At 46.7% G+C, this 20,905-nt stretch overlaps 2 protein-coding genes across 3 annotated transcripts in view; one reads left to right on the forward strand and one right to left on the reverse strand.

Annotated features, from left to right (window-relative positions):
• Nucleotides 1-11,144, forward strand: part of suz12a (SUZ12 polycomb repressive complex 2 subunit a) — a 34,798-nt gene extending 23,654 nt beyond the window's left edge. Inside the window, exons 12-15 of the mRNA XM_090197742.1 lie at nt 184-341; nt 2,123-2,321; nt 3,830-3,909; nt 6,326-11,144. Coding sequence (XP_090053868.1) covers nt 184-341; nt 2,123-2,321; nt 3,830-3,909; nt 6,326-6,740 — 852 coding nt within the window. The 3' untranslated portion in view covers nt 6,741-11,144. The remainder of the gene's footprint in view (nt 1-183; nt 342-2,122; nt 2,322-3,829; nt 3,910-6,325) is intronic.
• Nucleotides 11,145-13,536: 2,392 nt separating this feature from the next.
• Nucleotides 13,537-20,905, reverse strand: part of crlf3 (cytokine receptor like factor 3) — a 30,298-nt gene continuing 22,929 nt past the window's right edge. For both annotated transcript variants that reach the window (XM_090197744.1, XM_090197743.1), the window contains exons 7-10: nt 18,378-18,542; nt 16,979-17,117; nt 16,697-16,809; nt 13,537-16,049 (exon numbers count right to left, since the gene is read on the reverse strand). In XM_090197744.1, coding sequence (XP_090053870.1) covers nt 15,781-16,049; nt 16,697-16,809; nt 16,979-17,117; nt 18,378-18,542 — 686 coding nt within the window. In that variant the 3' untranslated portion in view covers nt 13,537-15,780. The remainder of the gene's footprint in view (nt 16,050-16,696; nt 16,810-16,978; nt 17,118-18,377; nt 18,543-20,905) is intronic.

The raw sequence follows: 20,905 nt of genomic DNA on the forward strand, positions 1-20,905 counted from the left end.
TAGACAGGCAGCCCAATTCTGATATTTTGCCAATAATTGGGCTGGCTGTGTAAACAGCCTAGGAGGTGAGAGAGACCGGGGGGGTTGTACTGTCAGGAGCTGTACATATTGGGGGGCTGAATAAGGGCTGGTTTTTAAACTATACAGGTCCGTTGTGATTGACATGTTCTATGACCTCACCAGCCCCACCCTAAAGGAGCGAGGATAGACGTGTCTATTAATGAGCGTTACGACGGGGTGCACGCTGGGAATCCTCGGGATATTCACAGTCAGCCCGGCTTCGCCTTCAGCAGGAACGGACCCGTCAAGAGATCCCCCGTCACGCACATCCTCGTCTGCAGGTAACTGGGTACACACGTCTGGATCACACACACACCCACACACACACCTTTATCTGCAGGTAACGCAGACAGACAGACACACACACCTTCATCTGCAGGCAGTACACGTTTCAGCACTCGCCGGTCTCTTTCTGTGAGCTCGTTTTGCCTACCACTTCGCGGCTGAGCCGTTGTTGCTACTAGACATTTCCACTTCACAATAACAGTACTAACAGTTGACCAGGGCACAAATTTGACGAACCGACTTGTTGGAAAGGTGGCCTCCTAGGACAGTACCACTTTTAATGTCACTGAGCTCTTCAGTAAGGCCATTCTACTGCCAGTGTTTGTCTATGGAGATTGCATGGCTGTTTGCTTGATTTTTATACACCTGTCAGCAACCGGTGTGGCTGAAATAGACCAATCCACTCATTTGAATGGGTGTCCACATACTTTTGTGTATATAGTGTACCACAGACACAAAGTCAAAATTGTCTTTATCCTATAAATTCCTGAAAATGTGCTTTTTGGTCTTCATTTAAGGTCAAGGTTAGGCATAAGGTTAGCAGTGTGGGACCAATTCTTCCGCATCATTCTCACAATCTTTAAAAAAGCTGACCACGGGACGTTGTAGGATTTTTTCCAAAGTTAGAACTGATTTGGAGAGAACCTCAAACCCAACTTTTAGAACAACATATTATAACAATTGATTTTAGAGTTTGTAATTTGGGAATGTTTTCTTGGGGTGCTCTAAGTTACTACTATATGTGTTTCTGCCATTGAGAAATAAGTGCTGCTTTGAACATCCATCTTTACCTCTCTCTTTCCCTCTCTTCTGTTCTCTTTCCTGTAGGATCTTTACCTCTCTCTTTCCCTCTCTTCTGTTCTCCTTCCAGTAGGATCTTTACCTCTCTCTTTCCCTCTCTTCTGTTCTCCTTCCAGTAGGATCTTTACCTCTCTCATTACCTCTCTTCTGTTCTCCTTCCTGTAGGATCTTTACCTCTCTCTCTTTACCTCTCTTCTGTTCTCCTTCCTGTAGGATCTTTACCTCTCTCTCTTTACCTCTCTTCTGTTCTCCTTCCAGTAGGATATTTACCTCTCTCATTACCTCTCTTCTGTTCTCCTTCCAGTAGGATCTTTACCTCTCTCATTACCTCTCTTCTGTTCTCCTTCCTGTAGGATCTTTACCTCTCTCTCTTTACCTCTCTTCTGTTCTCCTTCCTGTAGGATCTTTACCTCTCTCTCTTTACCTCTCTTCTGTTCTCCTTCCTGTAGGATCTTTACCTCTCTCTCTTTACCTCTCTTCTGTTCTCCTTCCTGTAGGATCTTTACCTCTCTCTCTTTCCCTCTCTTCTGTTCTCCTTCCTATAGGATCTTTACCTCTCTCTCTTTCCCTCTCTTCTGTTCTCCTTCCTGTAGGATCTTTACCTCTCTCTCTTTCCCTCTCTTCTGTTCTCCTTCCTATAGGATCTTTACCTCTCTCTCTTTCCCTCCCTTCTGTTCTCCTTCCAGTAGGATCTTTACCCCTCTCTTTACCTCTCTTCTGTTCTCCTTCCTGTAGGATCTTTACCTCTCTTCTGTTCTCCTTCCTGTAGGATCTTTACCTCTCTCTCTTTCCCTCTCTTCTGTTCTCCTTCCTGTAGGATCTTTACCTCTCTCTCCTCTCTTCTCTCTCCTCTCACTCATATTTATATATATTCATTCTCCCCCTACCCATCTCCTCTCTTCCTGTTGGCTAAAGCATGTATGTATTCAGGTACAATTGACAGTCACTTACTAACCCCTCCCTCTCCTCCCCTTAGACCAAAGCGTCTCCTCCCCCCCAGTCTGTGTGAGTTCCTGGAGGCTGATGGAGGAGAGGGAGACCAGCAGAGAATCATCCCTGGTCACAACCGCCTCTACTTCCGCTCAGACAGCTGTACCCCCAAAACACCCCAGGAGGTAGATCACGACAGTGAGGATGAGACGGACCCCTTCTGGCTCCGAGAGAGGACCATCATGGTGAGAGATGCAAACACACACTGAGCGGGTAGCTACCACACATGGTGAGAGACACTGAGCAGGTAGCTACCACACATGGTGAGATACACTGAGCAGGTAGCTACCACATTACAGACTGTAGGTATTAGGCCCATACAAACCCAGGTCTACTCTGCACCAGTACAGACTGTAGGTATTAGGCCCATACAAACCCAGGTCTACTCTGCACCAGTACAGACTGTAGGTATTAGGCCCATACAAACCCAGGTCTACTCTGCACCAGTACAGACTGTAGGTATTAGGCCCATACAAACCCAGGTCTACTCTGCACCAGTACAGACTGTAGGTATTAGGCCCATACAAACCCAGGTCTACTCTGCACCAGTACAGACTGTAGGTATTAGGCCCATACAAACCCAGGTCTACTCTGCACCAGTACAGACTGTAGGTATTAGGCCCATACAAACCCAGGTCTACTCTGCACCAGTACAGACTGTAGGTATAAGGCCCATACAAACCCAGGTCTACTCTGCACCAGTACAGACTGTAGGTATTAGGCCCATACAAACCCAGGTCTACTCTGCACCAGTACAGACTGTAGGTATTAGGCCCATACAAACCCAGGTCTACTCTGCACCAGTACAGACTGTAGGTATTAGGCCCATACAAACCCAGGTCTACTCTGCACCAGTATAGACTGTAGGTATTAGGCCCATACAAACCCAGGTCTACTCTGCACCAGTACAGACTGTAGGTATTAGGCCCATATAAACCCAGGTCTACTCTGCACCAGTACAGACTGTAGGTATTAGGCCCATACAAACCCAGGTCTACTCTGCACCAGTACAGACTGTAGGTATAAGGCCCATACAAACCCAGGTCTACTCTGCACCAGTACAGACTGTAGGTATTAGGCCCATACAAACCCAGGTCTACTCTGCACCAGTACAGACTGTAGGTATAAGGCCCATACAAACCCAGGTCTACTCTGCACCAGTACAGACTGTAGGTATTAGGCCCATACAAACCCAGGTCTACTCTGCACCAGTACAGACTGTAGGTATTAGGCCCATACAAACCCAGGTCTACTCTGCACCAGTACAGACTGTAGGTATTAGGCCCATACAAACCCAGGTCTACTCTGCACCAGTATAGACTGTAGGTATTAGGCCCATACAAACCCAGGTCTACTCTGCACCAGTACAGACTGTAGGTATTAGGCCCATACAAACCCAGGTCTACTCTGCACCAGTACAGACTGTAGGTATTAGGCCCATACAAACCCAGGTCTACTCTGCACCAGTACAGACTGTAGGTATTAGGCCCATACAAACCCAGGTCTACTCTGCACCAGTACAGACTGTAGGTATTAGGCCCATACAAACCCAGGTCTACTCTGCACCAGTACAGACTGTAGGTATTAGGCCCATACAAACCCAGGTCTACCATTACAACAGAGCCACACTGACATTGGGTTTGGAGTCTCCAACTTGACTCTGGATCCACTCTGACTGTTGTTCTGTCTACAGCAAATCCAGGAGTTTACAGACGTGAACGATGGGGAGAAGGAGGTGATGAAGCTATGGAACCTTCACGTTATGAAGTATGGGTACGTACCCCACGTTAAAGCCCTGGCCTCGTTATACAGCCTCTGTTTAAAGCATCATCAGACGTTGCTGTGTGTCGTTCTCTAGACGTTGCTGTGTGCCGTTCTCTAGACGTTGCTGTGTGTCGTTCTCTAGACGTTGCTGTGTGTCGTTCTCTAGAGGTTCATCAGACGTTGCTATGTGTCGTTCTCTAGACGTTGCTGTGTGCCGTTCTCTAGACGTTGCTGTGTGGCGTTCTCTAGACGTTGCTGTGTGGCGTTCTCTAGACGTTGCTGTGTGCCGTTCTCTAGACGTTGCTGTGTGCCGTTCTCTAGACGTTGCTGTGTGCCGTTCTCTAGACGTTGCTGTGTGCCGTTCTCTAGACGTTGCTGTGTGGCGTTCTCTAGACGTTGCTGTGTGGCGTTCTCTAGACGTTGCTGTGTGGCGTTCTCTAGACGTTGCTGTGTGCCGTTCTCTAGACGTTGCTGTGTGTCGTTCTCTAGACGTTGCTGTGTGCCGTTCTCTAGACGTTGCTGTGTGGCGTTCTCTAGACGTTGCTGTGTGTCGTTCTCTAGACGTTGCTGTGTGTCGTTCTCTAGACGTTGCTGTGTGTCGTTCTCTAGACGTTGCTGTGTGTCGTTCTCTATAAGACGTTGCTGTGGTCTTGGCCTGTGCACTTGAGCCAACAGCTGGCACATACAGTGTGAGGTTAGCCGACATGATGAGATTATTATGGATAAGGGCTAGATTTATTTTTGGGGGGGACGGGGACGGGGGGTCAAATGACCCTGGATATTTATTGCGAAGGAGCATCAAGTTCATCACCGTGCACTTTCACCTCCCTGTGAAGTTCATCACCGTGCACTTTCACCTCCCTGTGAAGTTCATCACTGTGCACTTTCACCTCCCTGTGAAGTTCATCACCGTGCACTTTCACCTCCCTGTTAAATCTGTAGCTTAAACTGTGAATCGTATGACTTGTCGCATGACTCCAAGTTTACTTCCACATTGGATGGAAACCTGCTTAATGACATCTATTTCTCACTAATTTAGAGTTTAAAAATGCTCTCAATCTCAACAGAATCTCCGTATTATTTGTATTTTTTATTTAACCAGGCAAGTCAGTTAAGAACAAATTCTTATTTTCAATGACAGCCGAGGAACAGCGGGTTAACTGCCTTGTTCAGGGGCAGAACGACAGGTTCTTTCCTTGTCAGCTCGGGGATTCGATCTAGCAACCTTTCGGTTACTGGCCCAACGCTCTAACCACTAGGCTACCTGCTGCCCCCAAATGAATTCGTATTAATCAGGCGCTCTCGACTAGAGGCTCCATAGTGTCTGTGGCGCAGGCTGAACGTTTGACGTCCCTACTCTAATCCCCCTCCTCTCTCTCTCTTCCCCCTTCTCTCTCTCTTCCCCCCTCTCTCTCTCTCTCTTCCCCCCCTCTCTCTCTTCCCCCTTCTCTCTCTCTCTCCCCTCCCCTCTCTCTCTTCCCCCTTCTCTCTCTCTCTTCCCCCTTCTCTCTCTCTCCCCTCCCCTCTCTCTCTCTCTCTCCCCTCCCCTCTCTCTCTCTCTCCCCTCCCCTCTCTCTCTCTCTCCCCTCCCCTCTCTCTCTCTCTCCCCTCCCCTCTCTCTTCCCCCTTCTCTCTCTCTCCCCTCCCCTCTCTCTTCCCCCTTCTCTCTCTCTCTTCCCCCCCTCTCTCTCTCTTCCCCCCTCTCTCTCTCTCTCTTCCCCCCTCTCTCTCTCTCTTCCCCCCTCTCTCTCTCTCTCTCTCTCCCCTCCCTCTTCCCCCTTCTCTCTCTCTTCCCCCCTCTCTCTCTCTTCCCCCTCTCTCTCTCTTCCCCCCTCTCTCTCTCTTCCCCCCTCTCTCTCTCTTCCCCCTTCTCTCTCTTCCCCCTTCTCTCTCTCTTCCCCCTTCTCTCTCTCTTCCCCCTTCTCTCTCTCTTCCCCCCTTCTCTCTCTCTTCCCCCCTCTCTCTCTCTCTCTCTCCCCTCCCCTCTCTCTCTCTCTCTCCCCTCCCCTCTCTCTTCCCCCTTCTCTCTCTCTCCCCTCCCCTCTCTCTCTTCCCCCTTCTCTCTCTCTTCCCCCTTCTCTCTCTCTTCCCCCTTCTCTCTCTCCCCTCCCCTCTCTCTCTCCCCTCCCCTCTCTCTTCCCCCTTCTCTCTCTCTTCCCCCTTCTCTCTCTCTCTCCCCTCCCCTCTCTCTCTTCCCCCTTCTCTCTCTCTCTTCCCCCTTCTCTCTCTCTCTTCCCCCTTCTCTCCCCTCCCCTCTCTCTCTCTCCCCTCCCCTCTCTCTTCCCCCTTCTCTCTCTCTTCCCCCTTCTCTCTCTCTCTCCCCTCCCCTCTCTCTCTCTCCCCTCTCTCTCTCTCTCCCCTCTCTCTCGCTCCCCTCTCTCTCGCTCCCCTCTCTCTCTCCCCCCACTCTCTCTCTGCCCCTCAGCTACATAGCAGATAACCAGATGAACGGAGCCTGTCTGGCGTTTGTGGAAGGTTGCGGAGCATACATTGCCAGGAAGAACCTCTGTAGGAACTTCCTGTTACACCTGGTCAGCATGCATGACTTTAAACTGGTTACCACGACAACCATCAACCAGGCCATGACACGCCTCCGACACATCCAGCAGACCCAGCGGCAGGAAGATGGAGAGGGGGATGGAGGAGAGTATTGGGTGACAGCGCTGGAGTCTCCGTCTGAGCTGCAACCCGACTATGCCACATGTAATGACGACCACACGGATGGTAAGAGTAACCATGGTAATGGCCGCACGAAGGGAATCGTCATCGGCGATGGCGATGAAGCTGGTAGTTCTGTTGCTGTGGAAACGTCCAGGCCGAGCAAGAGGCATAAGTTGTGAGGTACCCTCCGGCCCTCTCCTGGAGGAGTGATGAGTATCTAAAATGATGCCCGGTGATTGGCTGAGTGGAGGGTGTGTTGGTGGTGATTGGAGGGAATAATAAGAGAGACTCATGACGACAGCATTCCAAACAAGCACTGGGTGTTGGGTTTACCGTATAGAGGTGGTGGGCCAGAATCATTTAAGTCAATTTGGACACACACACACACACACACACAGAGTCCCACTGGTTATAGTAGGGAAACCTTGGTCTGGTTATTCAGTCTTGCTTTGATGTCATTAGACTGATGTTACAGTGACCATGAGGTCTGTAAACGCATCACTTTAGCAATAACTTAGTCCCAACTGGCACCATATTCCTTTATACTAGTGTGCACTACTTTTTTTACCAGGCCCTGCTATAGACTAGGGGGTGCACTTGTACATCAAGCTGTCTGCTATAGATTAGCATTCTGTCCAGGGGATGTACTTGTACATCAAGCTGTCTGCTATAGACTAGCATTCTGTCCAGGGGGTGTACTTGTACATCAAGCTGTCTGTTGTAGACTAGTATTCTGTCCAGGAGGTGTACTTGTACATCAAGCTGTCTGCTATAGACTAGCATTCTGTCCAGAGGGTGTACTTGTACATCAAGCTGTCTGTTATAGACTAGCATTCTGTCCAGGGGGTGTACTTGTACATCAAGCTGTCTGCTATAGACTAGGGGATGTACTTGTACATCAAGCTGTCTGCTATAGATTAGCATTCTGTCCAGGAGGTGTACTTGTACATCAAGCTGTCTGCTATAGACTAGCATTCTGTCCAGGGGATGTACTTGTACATCAAGCTGTCTGCTATAGACTAGCATTCTGTCCAGGAGGTGTACTTGTACATCAAGCTGTCTGCTATAGACTAGGGGATGTAGTTTAACATCAAGCTGTCTGTTATAGACTAGCATTCTGTCCAGGAGGTGTACTTGTACATCAAGCTGTCTGCTATAGACTAGCATTCTGTCCAGGGGATGTACTTGTACATCAAGCTGTCTGCTATAGACATTCATTCTGTCCAGGAGGTGTACTTGTTCATCAAGCTGTCTGCTATAGACTAGCATTCTGTCCAGGAGTGGTACTTGTACATCAAGCTGTCTGCTATAGACTAGCATTCTGTCCAGGGGATGTACTTGTACATCAAGCTGTCTGCTATAGACTAGCATTCTGTCCAGGAGGTGTACTTGTACATCAAGCTGTCTGCTATAGACTAGCATTCTGTCCAGGAGGTGTACTTGTACATCAAGCTGCCTCACTACAGGAGCAGGAGGTGGGCTCCTGCCCTCTGGTCCGTTCTGGCTGTTACAAGGCTTTAGTACTCTAGGCCGAGGCCCATAGGGTCCCTATATATATAGATCAGTGGTTCCCAAACTGTTTCACTCAGGTCCCTCTTCCAGCATTGGGGAACATCCATTTCTATGGGCACAAGCACTGTTCATGACCCAAACGGTTCACACCCCTAAAATGTTGCAGATTTTAAAGCTTATTTCCTTGCAATTCTATACATTTTGTCATGTCTAATGTGTTTTCTTGTGATATTTGAGTGACAAAAAAATGAATGTCTATGGGCTAAAAAAAACAACCATTAGCTGACGTGGGCTGGACATTTCTGACAAGTTATATCTAAGTAATGTAATGACTGACATGACGAAGAGGAACTGATGATGCAATAACCTGTTTCCACACGTCGCCTTGTGTGTTCTACTATTACAACTTTCAAGAGTCAGTTGAAAGCTGGACTGAGTTCCCCCTAGGGGGCCGCGCCCCACAGTTTGGGAACCGCTGAAATATGGAATAGGATACCATCAGTAGTGTGTCCATCCTCACTGGTTCATCAGTACTGTGTCCATCCTCACTTGTCCAACCTACTTTAGCTCCTGTCTTGTCTCAGGTGCCTGTTTGAGACAGACTTGGGTGTCTGTGCACTAGACAGGAAATAGGGTGTCATTTGGGATATTTGCTTTGGGACAAACTCGTTTAAAAAAAAAAAAATATATATATATATATATATATAGAGACGAACCGAAAAGACTTGGGTCGTCTTCACTTGGGATGGACTACCTGAACAATATAAATGTTTTCGTTTGCTAGACGTTTTTGCTACAGTGTGCACTAATGAATACAGCCCTGATGACGGACAGACTCTGCTGTATTGTATTGTTGTTTCTTTACAAGAGGAATGGTTGGTTGTATGATGATGCAATCTGAATTTGAATATTTGGTTGTTGTGTTTATTACTATGGGGGCCATTTTGAGACTAAACTTGAGGGACTGAAGTCCAGTTCTTGGTAACAGTGTTGTTGGACTAGAAGGTGTCTGGCTCAGGGTAGAAACATCACGTTGCCCTCCCCCCCATCCTAAACTAAATGTGTATTGCTGTCAGACCTCTGTTTAAATACTATTTGGAGTCTTTAACGTTTTCTCTAGCCTGCCTGGAGTGCTAGATGGGAGGGGAGTTGCAGTTTTGGGACTAGTCTTTTAGGTCCATTTAAGCCAGGCAAGCTCAATCAAGCACTGATCAAGTATTTGAACTCCGTTCTGGTTAGCACTCAAGTCAGTCACAGGATCCAATGGTGCCACTAGACAGATGATTCAGGCCCTCAGTGAGCACAGAGTATTTAAACTCAGGTCTGGTTAGCACTCAAGTCAGTCAGGATCCAATGGTGCTACTAGACAGATGATTCAAGCCCTCAGCGAGCACAGATCTCAGTCATCTGTAACCTTTTTGAGGTTGTCAGGTCATTAGGTCAAGGTTCAGTTACACTGCATGACCACATTCATCATCAAGCTGAAACCGTGCAGCACCCGCATCCACTCACTGCTTTTGGGCAGTGTCCCGAATGGTTCCCTATCTGGTATACTACTTTTGACCAGGGTCCACAGGGTAGTGCACTACTTATAGTGAATAAGGTGCCATTTGGGACGTACTCTTACTATGTTGGAGTAATTTGGGCACGGTCAGTGTTGACGTCTTCAGAAAGGTGACATGTTGACCTGCTGGACATCAACTGTAGTAAGTATTACAGTGGAGAGTTAAATGTTGTTGTGTTTCCTGGCCAAAGGGAGTTGGATCTGCTGGACATCAACATTACAGTGGAGAGTTAAATGTTGTTGGGTTTCCTGGCCAAAGGGAGTTGGATCTGCTGGACATCAACATTACAGTGGAGAGTTAAATGTTGTTGGGTTTCCTGGCCAAAGGGAGTTGGATCTGCTGGACATCAACATTACAGTGGAGAGTTAAATGTTGTTGTGTTTCCTGGCCAAAGGGAGTTGGATCTGCTGGACATCAACACTACAGTGGAGAGTTAAATGTTGTTGTGTTTCCTGGCCAAAGGGAGTTGGATCTGCTGGACATCAACACTACAGTGGAGAGTTAAATGTTGTTGTGTTTCCTGGCCAAAGGGAGTTGGATCTGCTGGACATCAACACTACAGTGGAGAGTTAAATGTTGTTGGGTTTCCTGGCCAAAGGGAGTTGGATCTGCTGGACATCAACACTACAGTGGAGAGTTAAATGTTGTTGTGTTTCCTGGCCAAAGGGAGTTGGATCTGCTGCAGATTTTCTACTGTTTTCCTCACCTGTGAAACTGTCCCAATTAGCATCTTATTTCCGATATATATAGTGTACCATAGAGCCCTGGTCAAAAGTAGCATGGACCACAGGAGGTTGGTGGCACCTTTAATTGGGGAGGACGGGCCCTGGTCAAAAGTAGCATGGACCACAGGAGGTTGGTGGCAGCTTTTAATTGGGGAGGACGGGCTCGTGGTAATGGCTGGAGCGGAATGGTATCTAACATGCGATTTCCACGTGTTTGATGCCATTATGAGCCGTCCTCCCCTCAGCAGCCTCCACTGGTATGGGCCCTGGTCAACAGGAGTGCACTATATAGGAAATAGGATGTCATTTCAGATATAGGAAACAGGGTGTCATTGCTTCTCCAGTGATGGGGTGGATCTTTTCAGGTGTGAACTCGAATTGCAATCAATCAGGACCCAAACAAAGGAAGCTGTGGATACGTTCTGTAGCTGTGTGCAGTATGTTGACTAGGGTCATGTTCATTTGGCACAAAACGTTAGAAAGTACTCAAAACGAGGGAGTTGGAGGTACTATCTGTACTAATCCAATAAGACACTTATCTTCTGTTGCAAAACGTTTTGCTACAGTGCGCCTCAGTGAACATGACCCAGGTTTGTGTATATAATATATATGTCACTTCAGGAAAAAGGAGCAACATTTTGCTCTAGCGAACCCAGATAAGAAAAACAGGACTTTTGTTCACCAACATCCTAAAACCAGCTGGACGTTGGAATTTAGTAATCAAGGAGTCATAGAAGATGTTTTCTATTTAAAAGAATAAAGATGTTTTGTACTATTACCATTAACGTCTCATATGGTTTTAATTGAATGGATACGGTTCTAACACTACTGGTCACGTTCTCATGGATACGGTTCTAACACTACTGGTCACGTTCTCATGGATACGGTTCTAACACTACTGGTCACGTTCTCATACTACTGGTCACGTTACTGTAACTATCTCATGGATACGGTTCTAACACTACTGGTCACGTTACTGTAACCATCTCATGGATACGGTTCTAACACTACTGGTCACGTTACTGTAACTATCTCATGGATACGGTTCTAACACTACTGGTTAGTTGTAACTATCTCATGGATACGGTTCTAACACTACTGGTCACGTTACTGTAACTATCTCATGGATACGGTTCTAACACTACTGGTTAGTTGTAACTATCTCATGGATACGGTTCTAACACTACTGGTCACGTTACTGTAACTATCTCATGGATACGGTTCTAACACTACTGGTTACTGTAACTATCTCATGGATACGGTTCTAACACTACTGGTTACTGTAACTATCTCATGGATACGGTTCTAACACTACTGGTTACTGTAACTATCTCATGGATACGGTTCTAACACTACTGGTCACGTTACTGTAACTATCTCATGGATACGGTTCTAACACTACTGGTTACTGTAACTATCTCATGGATACGGTTCTAACACTACTGGTTAGTTGTAACTATCTCATGGATACGGTTCTAACACTACTGGTCACGTTACTGTTACTATCTCATGGATACGGTTCTAACACTACTGGTCACGTTACTGTAACTATCTCATGGATACGGTTCTAACACTACTGGTTACTGTAACTATCTCATGGATACGGTTCTAACACTACTGGTTACTGTAACTATCTCACGGATTTGGTTCTAACACTACTGGTCACGTTACTGTAACTATCTCATGGATACGGTTCTGACACTACTGGTCACGTTACTGTAACTATCTCACGGATTTGGTTCTAACACTACTGGTCACGTTACTGTAACTATCTCATGGATACGGTTCTAACACTACTGGTCACGTTACTGTAACTATCTCACGGATTTGGTTCTAACACTACTGGTCACGTTACTGTAACTATCTCATGGATACGGTTCTAACACTACTGGTCACGTTCTCACGGATTTGGTTCTAACACTACTGGTCACGTTCCTGTAACTATCTCATGGATACGGTTCTAACACTACTGGTCACGTTACTGTAACTATCTCACGGATATGGTTCTAACACTACTGGTCACGTTACTGTTACTATCTCATGGATACGGTTCTAACACTACTGGTCACGTTACTGTAACTATCTCACGGATATGGTTCTAACACTACTGGTCACGTTACTGTTAATATCTCATGGATACGGTTTTAACACTACTGGTCACGTTACTGTAACTATCTCATGGATACGGTTCTAACACTACTGGTCACGTTACTGTAACTGTCTCATGGATACGGTTCTAACACTACTGGTCACGTTCTCAGAGATACGGTTCTAACACTACTGGTCACGTTACTGTTAATATCTCATGGATACGGTTCTAACACTACTGGTCACGTTACTGTAACTGTCTCATGGATACGGTTCTAACACTACTGGTCACGTTCTCAGAGATACGGTTCTAACACTACTGGTCACGTTACTGTTAATATCTCATGGATACGGTTCTAACACTACTGGTCACATTCTCACACTACTGGTCACGTTCCTGTAACTATCTCATGGATACGGTTCTAACACTACTGGTCACGTTACTGTAACTATCTCACGGATACGGTTCTAACACTACTGGTCACGTTACTGTTACTATCTCATGGATACGGTTCTAACACTACTGGTCACGTTACTGTAACTATCTCACGGATACGGTTCTAACACTACTGGTCACGTTACTGTAACTATCTCATGGATACGGTTCTAACACTACTGGTCACGTTCTCAGAGATACGGTTCTAACACTACTGGTCACGTTACTGTAACTATCTCATGGATACGGTTCTAACACTACTGGTCACGTTACTGTAACCATCTCATGGATACGGTTCTAACACTACTGGTCACGTTCTCAGAGATACGGTTCTAACACTACTGGTCACGTTACTGTTACTATCTCATTCACATGTTAGGATAGGGGATAGACCTTCAGCGAGCCCGAGAACAGAACTTTTCAGACTGGGCCAGTAGGAATGTGCCCAACGAGCCCGTCAGACCAGCCAAATGTTGTAGTTCCAACCCATGACACGGGCCGGCACATTTCGGACCCCGTTGTTACCCTGGCTAGTAGAAATGGTCTGCTAGCCTGGCTGACCCAACATCCTGACTTCTGTCCATCTCTTGGTGCAGCTCCAATTTTGGATTGTTTCATATTTCAGACACAAAAAAAACTAAACAAAAAATAGAGGACTAAGCAATTTATTGGATGTTTCTGGGACATTCGTTCTGTACTGAAGGAAGGAACACACACAAGATGTCAATAATAAGCCTGATAACAAGCAGGACTGGGGTCAATGCCATTTTAGGAAGTCGACTCACATTCCACTTTAACGCAAATCGGAATTTCAGTTAAACTGAAACTGAAATGGAACTGAGCCCCCAACCCTGATTACAAGTCACAGTCAGCATTCCAAATGGCACCCTATCTGATGCACTTCTTTTAACCGGCCCTATGGATCCTGGTCAAAAAGTAGTGCACTAGATAGGGGATAGGGTGCTATTTGGGACTCAGACACAGTTAAAGGAATCTGAGACGGATGTTTGCATGAAGAGGGTGGTGGATGACAAGACAGCTGAGTATGACCCCACTTTAACAGGTGGCCTGGTTCCATTTCCTACCCTACCGCCATTGGCAGCCTTTCACTGATATCAGATGATTTGGACGTGAAGCAACACTGCCACAGATTAACTATACAGCTATATTCTGTATCCAAGCTATAGCTGTTATCTAGCAGTGTCTTACAGTATGTATGACCACTGTTAAATGTGAAACTGTCACACTCCCGAGTGGCGCAGCGGTCTAAGGCATCACTACAGACCCTGGTTCGTTTCCAGGCTGTCACACAACCGGCCATGATCGGGAGTCCCATAGGGTTTGGCCCAGCATCGCCCGGGTTAGGGGAGGAGGGTAGGCAGTCATTGTAAATAACATTTTGTTCTTTCCTGACTTGCCTAGTTAAATAAAGGTTAATTTAAATTTGAACCATCTAACTCAGTCAGTCAGTCTGCTGAAGAGCGCTCTGTAACCACAGCAACCATACCATCTCTGCAGAACCGCAGGAAGCAACCCACAACGGACCCCTAGTCCCTATAGTGGTCTAGAGGAAATGGGATGCCGTTTTTAAAATATGAATTCACCTCTCACAAGTAGAACAAGTTCCCCCAAAAATTCACATGAAAGTACATCAATGTCTACAAGGGAAGTTACATTACATGGTTGTGAATACTGTTAGCAAAAACCAAAAAAACGTTTTTAAAAAGCACATTAAGAGCATGAAATCTGATCTGAATCTGATTCAGAATCTGAACTTTGTACACCGCATGAGTTCTGCTCACACCGAGCTAGAGAACTGAAAACTGGGTCGACGGGGAGAGGAGAGACCGACGAAGAAGAGGTTACGATCTCTGGAGTGAGTCGTTTTTCACAGTGATGGTGTTTTATTCTGTGGTAAACCAGACCAGCATGCTTTGCAGCTCAAGTGTTTGATGAAAGGCAACGTCTCACTTCTCTGAGCGAGACCACCTCCTTATTGTTCTCACATTCAAAAGTAAAAAAAAAACACAATTTTAGGACGTTTGGAGAGAATGTGCATCTGAAATAGGGCACAGGAATGACACCCTATTCCCTATATAGTCCACTACTTTTGACCAAGGCCCATAGCACTATGTAGGGAATAGGGTGCCATTTCATGCACAGCCTGAGTGTGTCTTGAAAAGGAATAATGATTGGTCAGTTCTGGTACATCAGTCTGTATCAGATGGCAGGATATCGTATCAGACAGGTCAGAAAGGGCTTTGTGTACATTGTCCATCCAGGTGCCCAAGAGGAGAAAGCTGAGATTTTCTGATACCGGAGCAGACGACTCTCAGCCATCACCAGTCATACCTGGAGGAAGCACAGATCGCTGCGCCAGATGAAACCTTTCCCAGAGTGAAAGGACCAGATGAGTCACAGTGGGTTAAAGAGGGGTACATTTACTGTAAACAACAGTTGAATTCACATTTAGAAATACCCCAACACTGAACAGTTGCTATAGGGGGTAGAGGCTAAGTGTCGAAGGCAGTGGTATTCAAAGGCGAGGATCGCGACCCCCCCCACTAAACAAATAGTATGAGTACAGATTATTGTATGAGACAATGTACAAACGTATTTGAAAAATAAAATTGAGTACATTTATTTTGGTTTCTTGTAAATGTAATGAATTAAGGGTTATTCGTTGATGTAAAAATCTAAAATGTACTGTTTTTTTATTATTTTGGGGTTGGGTTCATGGAAAATTGCACACAACAAAATAGAGTCCCTGCTAAAAAGTTTGAATAGCACTGGTCTAGGGGTTGATTTGGGACAGGACAACTCCAGCAGACAGGACTGTTACCCTGCTTGTCCCTTTGTGTTGACTGACAGGTCTGCTGTCCAATCAGCAGCCTCAGAACACCAGCACCTTCCAACCAGGGTGGGCTAAGGAGCAGCCAAAGAACAGGCAGTCCACCCCCTGGTCCAGCAGCCAATCAAACACCACTTCCCGGTTCCCTGAGCCAATCGTAACCCTCAGCTTGAAGTTGCCTCCGTCGCTAAGGTTGTTGTTGTTGCTAATAGGAAGTAGGTTGACCACTTCCATATCGAAGGTCACAGCAGAGCCGAGGGTGATGGAAGGCAGCTGGTTGGTCATCTCTTTACCGTTGACAAACACTGCTCCTGGAGGGGAGAAGAGGGGGAGAGAGAGAAGAGGAAGAGAGAGAGAGAAGAGGGAGAGAGAGAAGAGAGATAAAGAGAAGAGGGAGAGAGAGAAGAGGGGGAGAGAGAGAAGAGGGGGAGAGAGAGAAGAGGGAGAGAGAGAGAAGAGGGAGAGAGAGAAGAGGGAGAGAGAGAAGAGGGAGAGAGAGAAGAGGGAGAGAGAGAAGAGGGAGAGAGAGAAGAGGGAGAGAGAGAGAAGAGGGAGAGAGAGAGAAGAGGGAGAGAGAGAAGAGGGGGAGAGAGAGAAGAGGGGGAGAGAGAGAAGAGGGAGAGAGAGAAGAGGGGGAGGGAGAGAAGAGAGAAAGAGAAAAGGGAGAGAGAAGAGGGAGAAAGAAGAGGGGAAGAGAGGAGGGAGAGAGAGAAGAGGGAGAGAGAAGAGAGAAAGAGAAAAGGGAGAGAGAGAAGAGAGATAAAGAGAAAAGGGAGAGAGAGAAGAGGGAGAAAGAAGAGGGGGGGAGAGAGAGAAGAGAGATAAAGAGAAAAGGAAGAGGGGGAGAGAAGAGGGATAAAGAGAAGGTGAGAAAAAAATCTTGACGTTTTACCTTTTAACGCTGCTGCTACTCTGCAATTGTACGCTTTACCAAAATAAAAAGTGACTGTGAGCGTACCGTTGGTGGAGATACAGACAGCCTGGTCCCTCTGCAGAGACTCCGCCTCTCCCTCACACCCCACACACACCCCGATACTGTCCCGCTTGTCCATCTGGCCCGTCGCAGAGATCCTACGCAAGCACACCATACACACATTAATCACAGCATAACATTACGCTAGAGATTGTGATGGAGAGAGACAGAGAGAGAGAGAGGGAGGGAGACAGAGGGAGAGAGAGAGAGACAGAGGGAGAGAGGGAGAGAGGGAGACAGAGAGAGGGAGGGAGTGTGTGCACTGACTTGAAGGTGAGCGTCTGTCCACAGAAGTAGGTTGGAGCGTTGGAGTAGAGAACCCCAGCTTTAGATGGGGACGAGTCACTCCGCATGGCGATGTTCCTTCTACTGCTGAGGATGTAGCCCTCACTGCCTGGACACCACTCTGGAACACACACACGGTCAGAGAAACACACACACACGGTCAGAGAAACACACACACACAGTCAGAGAAACACACACCACCGAGAAGAAGACAGAAACCATGACAACAGTACATCTTCAGTCGAGGCCCGACTGCATTTCAACAGGTCTGGCTCCAGGAGACACACCTTCTCACGCCACAGACACTGAGACACAGGAGATGAGACAGGATTTTGAGTGATGCCAGAGAGGACGGTGCTTTACTGACACCAACAGCACGGGAGGTGAAATTACAAACTAGGTAGCTAGTGTGTGCTAAGTAGCTAGTGTGTGCTAAGCAGCTAGTGTGTGCTAAGCAGCTAGTGTGTGCTAAGTAGCTAGTGTGTACTAAGTAGCTAGTGTGTGCTAAGTAGCTAGTGTGTGCTAAGTAGCTAGTGTGTGCTAAGTAGCTAGTGTGTACTAGGTAGCTAGTGTGTACTAAGTAGCTAGTGTGTACTAGGTAGCTAGTGTGTACTAAGTAGCTAGTGTGTACTAAGTAGCTAGTGTGTACTAGGTAGCTAGTGTGTACTAGGTAGCTAGTGTGTGCTAAGTAGCTAGTGTGTGCTAAGTAGCTAGTGTGTACTAGGTAGCTAGTGTGTACTAAGTAGCTAGTGTGTGCGTACTAGCTAGCTGCACAAACAACAATGGTTAACATTACACCCTGGACCAGAACTAGTACCCTGACTATTATGTGCCTAACACACTGATGCCCTGGACCAGAGCTAGTGTCTCACGATACACGAGACCAACAAACGTCTACAGGTTACGCGAGCACACACCATCAGAGACACAGAAACACCATCTGAGACACAGAAATACCATCAGAGACACAGAAATACCATCTGAGACGCAAAAATACCATCTGAGACACAGAAATACCATCAGAGACACAGAAATACCATCAGAGACACAGAAATACCATCAGAGACACAGAAACACCATCAGAGACACAGAAATACCATCAGAGACACAGAAATACCATCTGAGACACAGAAATACCATCAGAGACGTACTTTGAGGTTCGTAGACCACACTGTGTCAGCATGCAGAACCTTTAGCTGAACGCATCACCCTGTATCTGCTCCAGGTGTGTCTGTGTTTACCCTGGGGTGTCTGTGTTTACCCTGGGGTGTGTGTGTCTCTGTTTACCCTGTGGTGTGTGTGTGTGTGTGTTTACCCTGTGGTGTGTGTGAGTTTACCCTATAGTGTGTGAGTGTTTACCCTGTGGTGTGTGTGTGTTTACCATGGGGTGCCAGCGTGGTGTATCCTGTCTGTGGGACGCTCCAGGGGCTCCACTCGGTACGTCCCTCCCCCCGGGCACACACCCTGAACAGATGATCAGTGTGGGGGTCCAGGTGTAGGACCAGGAACTCCTGCTCCGGCCCGATGTAGGTGTCCTCGTACTGACCTGAAGGGGAAGATACCAAGGTTAGGACCATCAACTACCATTAACAAAGCACTATTCTAGTAGAACGTACTATTCATATGAAAAGGTACTATTCATATGATAAAGTACTATTCATATGATAAAGTACTAGTCATATGATAAAGTACTATTCATATGATAAAGTACTATTCATATGATAAAGTACTATTCATATGATAAAGTACTAGTCATATGATAAAGTACTATTCATATGAAAAGGTACTATTCATATGATAAAGAACCAGTCATATTATAAAGTACTATTCATATTATAAAGTACTATTCATATTATAAAGTACTATTCAATTAGAACATACTATTCATATTATAAAGTACTATTCAATTAGAACATACTATTCATATTATAAAGTACTATTCATATGATAAAGAACTATTCATATTATAAAGTACTATTCAATTAGAACATACTATTCATATTATAAAGTACTATTCATATTATAAAGTACTATTCAATTAGAACATACTATTCATATGATAAAGTACTATTCATATTATAAAGTACTATTCAATTAGAACATACTACTCATATGATAAAGTGCTATTCATATTATAAAGTACTATTCATATAAAGTACTATTCATATGATAAAGTACTGTTCATATTATAAAGTACTATTCAATTAAAACGTATTATTCATATTATAATGTACCATTCATACAATTACATGTAATAATATATTTCACATTATAATATGATAATATAATATTATTAAGCTCTATTAATAAAGTAGTACTAATATGTAATTCTGTGGTTAGGACAACATATCCACAGGCGCAAACAGATTCATGGGATCAGGACTAGTCCCTTTGTTGCACTGAGAGACAGTCGCCGGTCCCTTTGTTGCACTGAGAGACAGTCGCCGGTCCCTTTGTTGCACTGAGAGACAGTCGCCGGTCCCTTTGTTGCACTGAGAGACAGTCGCCGGTCCCTTTGTTGCACTGAGAGACAGTCGCCGGTCCCTTTGTTGCACTGAGAGACAGTCGCCGGTCCCTTTGTTGCACTGAGAGACAGTCGCCGGTCCCTTTGTTGCACTGAGAGACAGTCGCCGGTCCCTTTGTTGCACTGAGAGACATTCGCCGGTCCCTTTGTTGCACTGAGAGACAGTCGCCGGTCCCTTTGTTGCCATAAAAGACAGTCGCCGGTCCCTTTGTTGCCATAAAAGACAGTCGCCGGTCCCTTTGTTGCACTGAGAGACAGTCGCCGGTCCCTTTGTTGCCATAAGAGACAGTCGCCGGTCCCTTTGTTGCACTGAGAGACAGTCGCCGGTCCCTTTGTTGCACTGAGAGACAGTTGCCGGCCCCTTTGTTGCACTGAGAGACAGTCGCCGGTCCCTTTGTTGCCATAAGAGACAGTCGCCGGTCCCTTTGTTGCACTGAGAGACAGTCGCCGGTCCCTTTGTTGCCATAAGAGACAGTCGCCGGTCCCTTTGTTGCACTGAGAGACAGTCGCCGGTCCCTTTGTTGCACTGAGAGACAGTTGCCGGCCCCTTTGTTGCACTGAGAGACAGTCGCCGGTCCCTTTGTTGCCATAAGAGACAGTCGCCGGTCCCTTTGTTGCACTGAGAGACAGTCGCCGGTCCCTTTGTTGCCATAAGAGACAGTCGCCGGTCCCTTTGTTGCACTGAGACACAGTCGCCGGTCCCTTTGTTGCACTGAGAGACAGTCGCCGGTCCCTTTGTTGCACTGAGAGACAGTCGCCGGTCCCTTTGTTGCACTAAGAGACAGTCGCTGGTCCCTTTGTTGCACTGAGAGACAGTCGCCGGTCCCTTTGTTGAACTGAGAGACAGTCGCCGGTCCCTTTGTTGCACTAAGAGACAGTTGCCGGCCCCTTTGTTGCCATAAGAGACAGTCGCTGGTCCCTTTGTTGCACTGAGAGACAGTCGCCGGTCCCTTTGTTGCACTGAGAGACAGTCGCTGGTCCCTTTGTTGCACTGAGAGACAGTCGCCGGTCCCTTTGTTGCCATAAGAGACAGTTGCCGGTCCCTTTGTTGCACTGAGAGACAGTCGCCGGTCCCTTTGTTGCACTGAGAGACAGTTGCCGGCCCCTTTGTTGCACTGAGAGACAGTCGCCGGTCCCTTTGTTGCCATAAGAGACAGTCGCCGGTCCCTTTGTTGCACTGAGAGACAGTCGCCGGTCCCTTTGTTGCCATAAGAGACAGTCGCCGGTCCCTTTGTTGCACTGAGACACAGTCGCCGGTCCCTTTGTTGCACTGAGAGACAGTCGCCGGTCCCTTTGTTGCACTGAGAGACAGTCGCCGGTCCCTTTGTTGCACTAAGAGACAGTCGCTGGTCCCTTTGTTGCACTGAGAGACAGTCGCCGGTCCC

Source organism: Oncorhynchus mykiss, chromosome 13, assembly GCF_057628025.1.
Source record: "Oncorhynchus mykiss isolate SJ-2025 chromosome 13, ASM5762802v1, whole genome shotgun sequence".
NCBI classification, from domain to species: domain Eukaryota; kingdom Metazoa; phylum Chordata; class Actinopteri; order Salmoniformes; family Salmonidae; genus Oncorhynchus; species Oncorhynchus mykiss.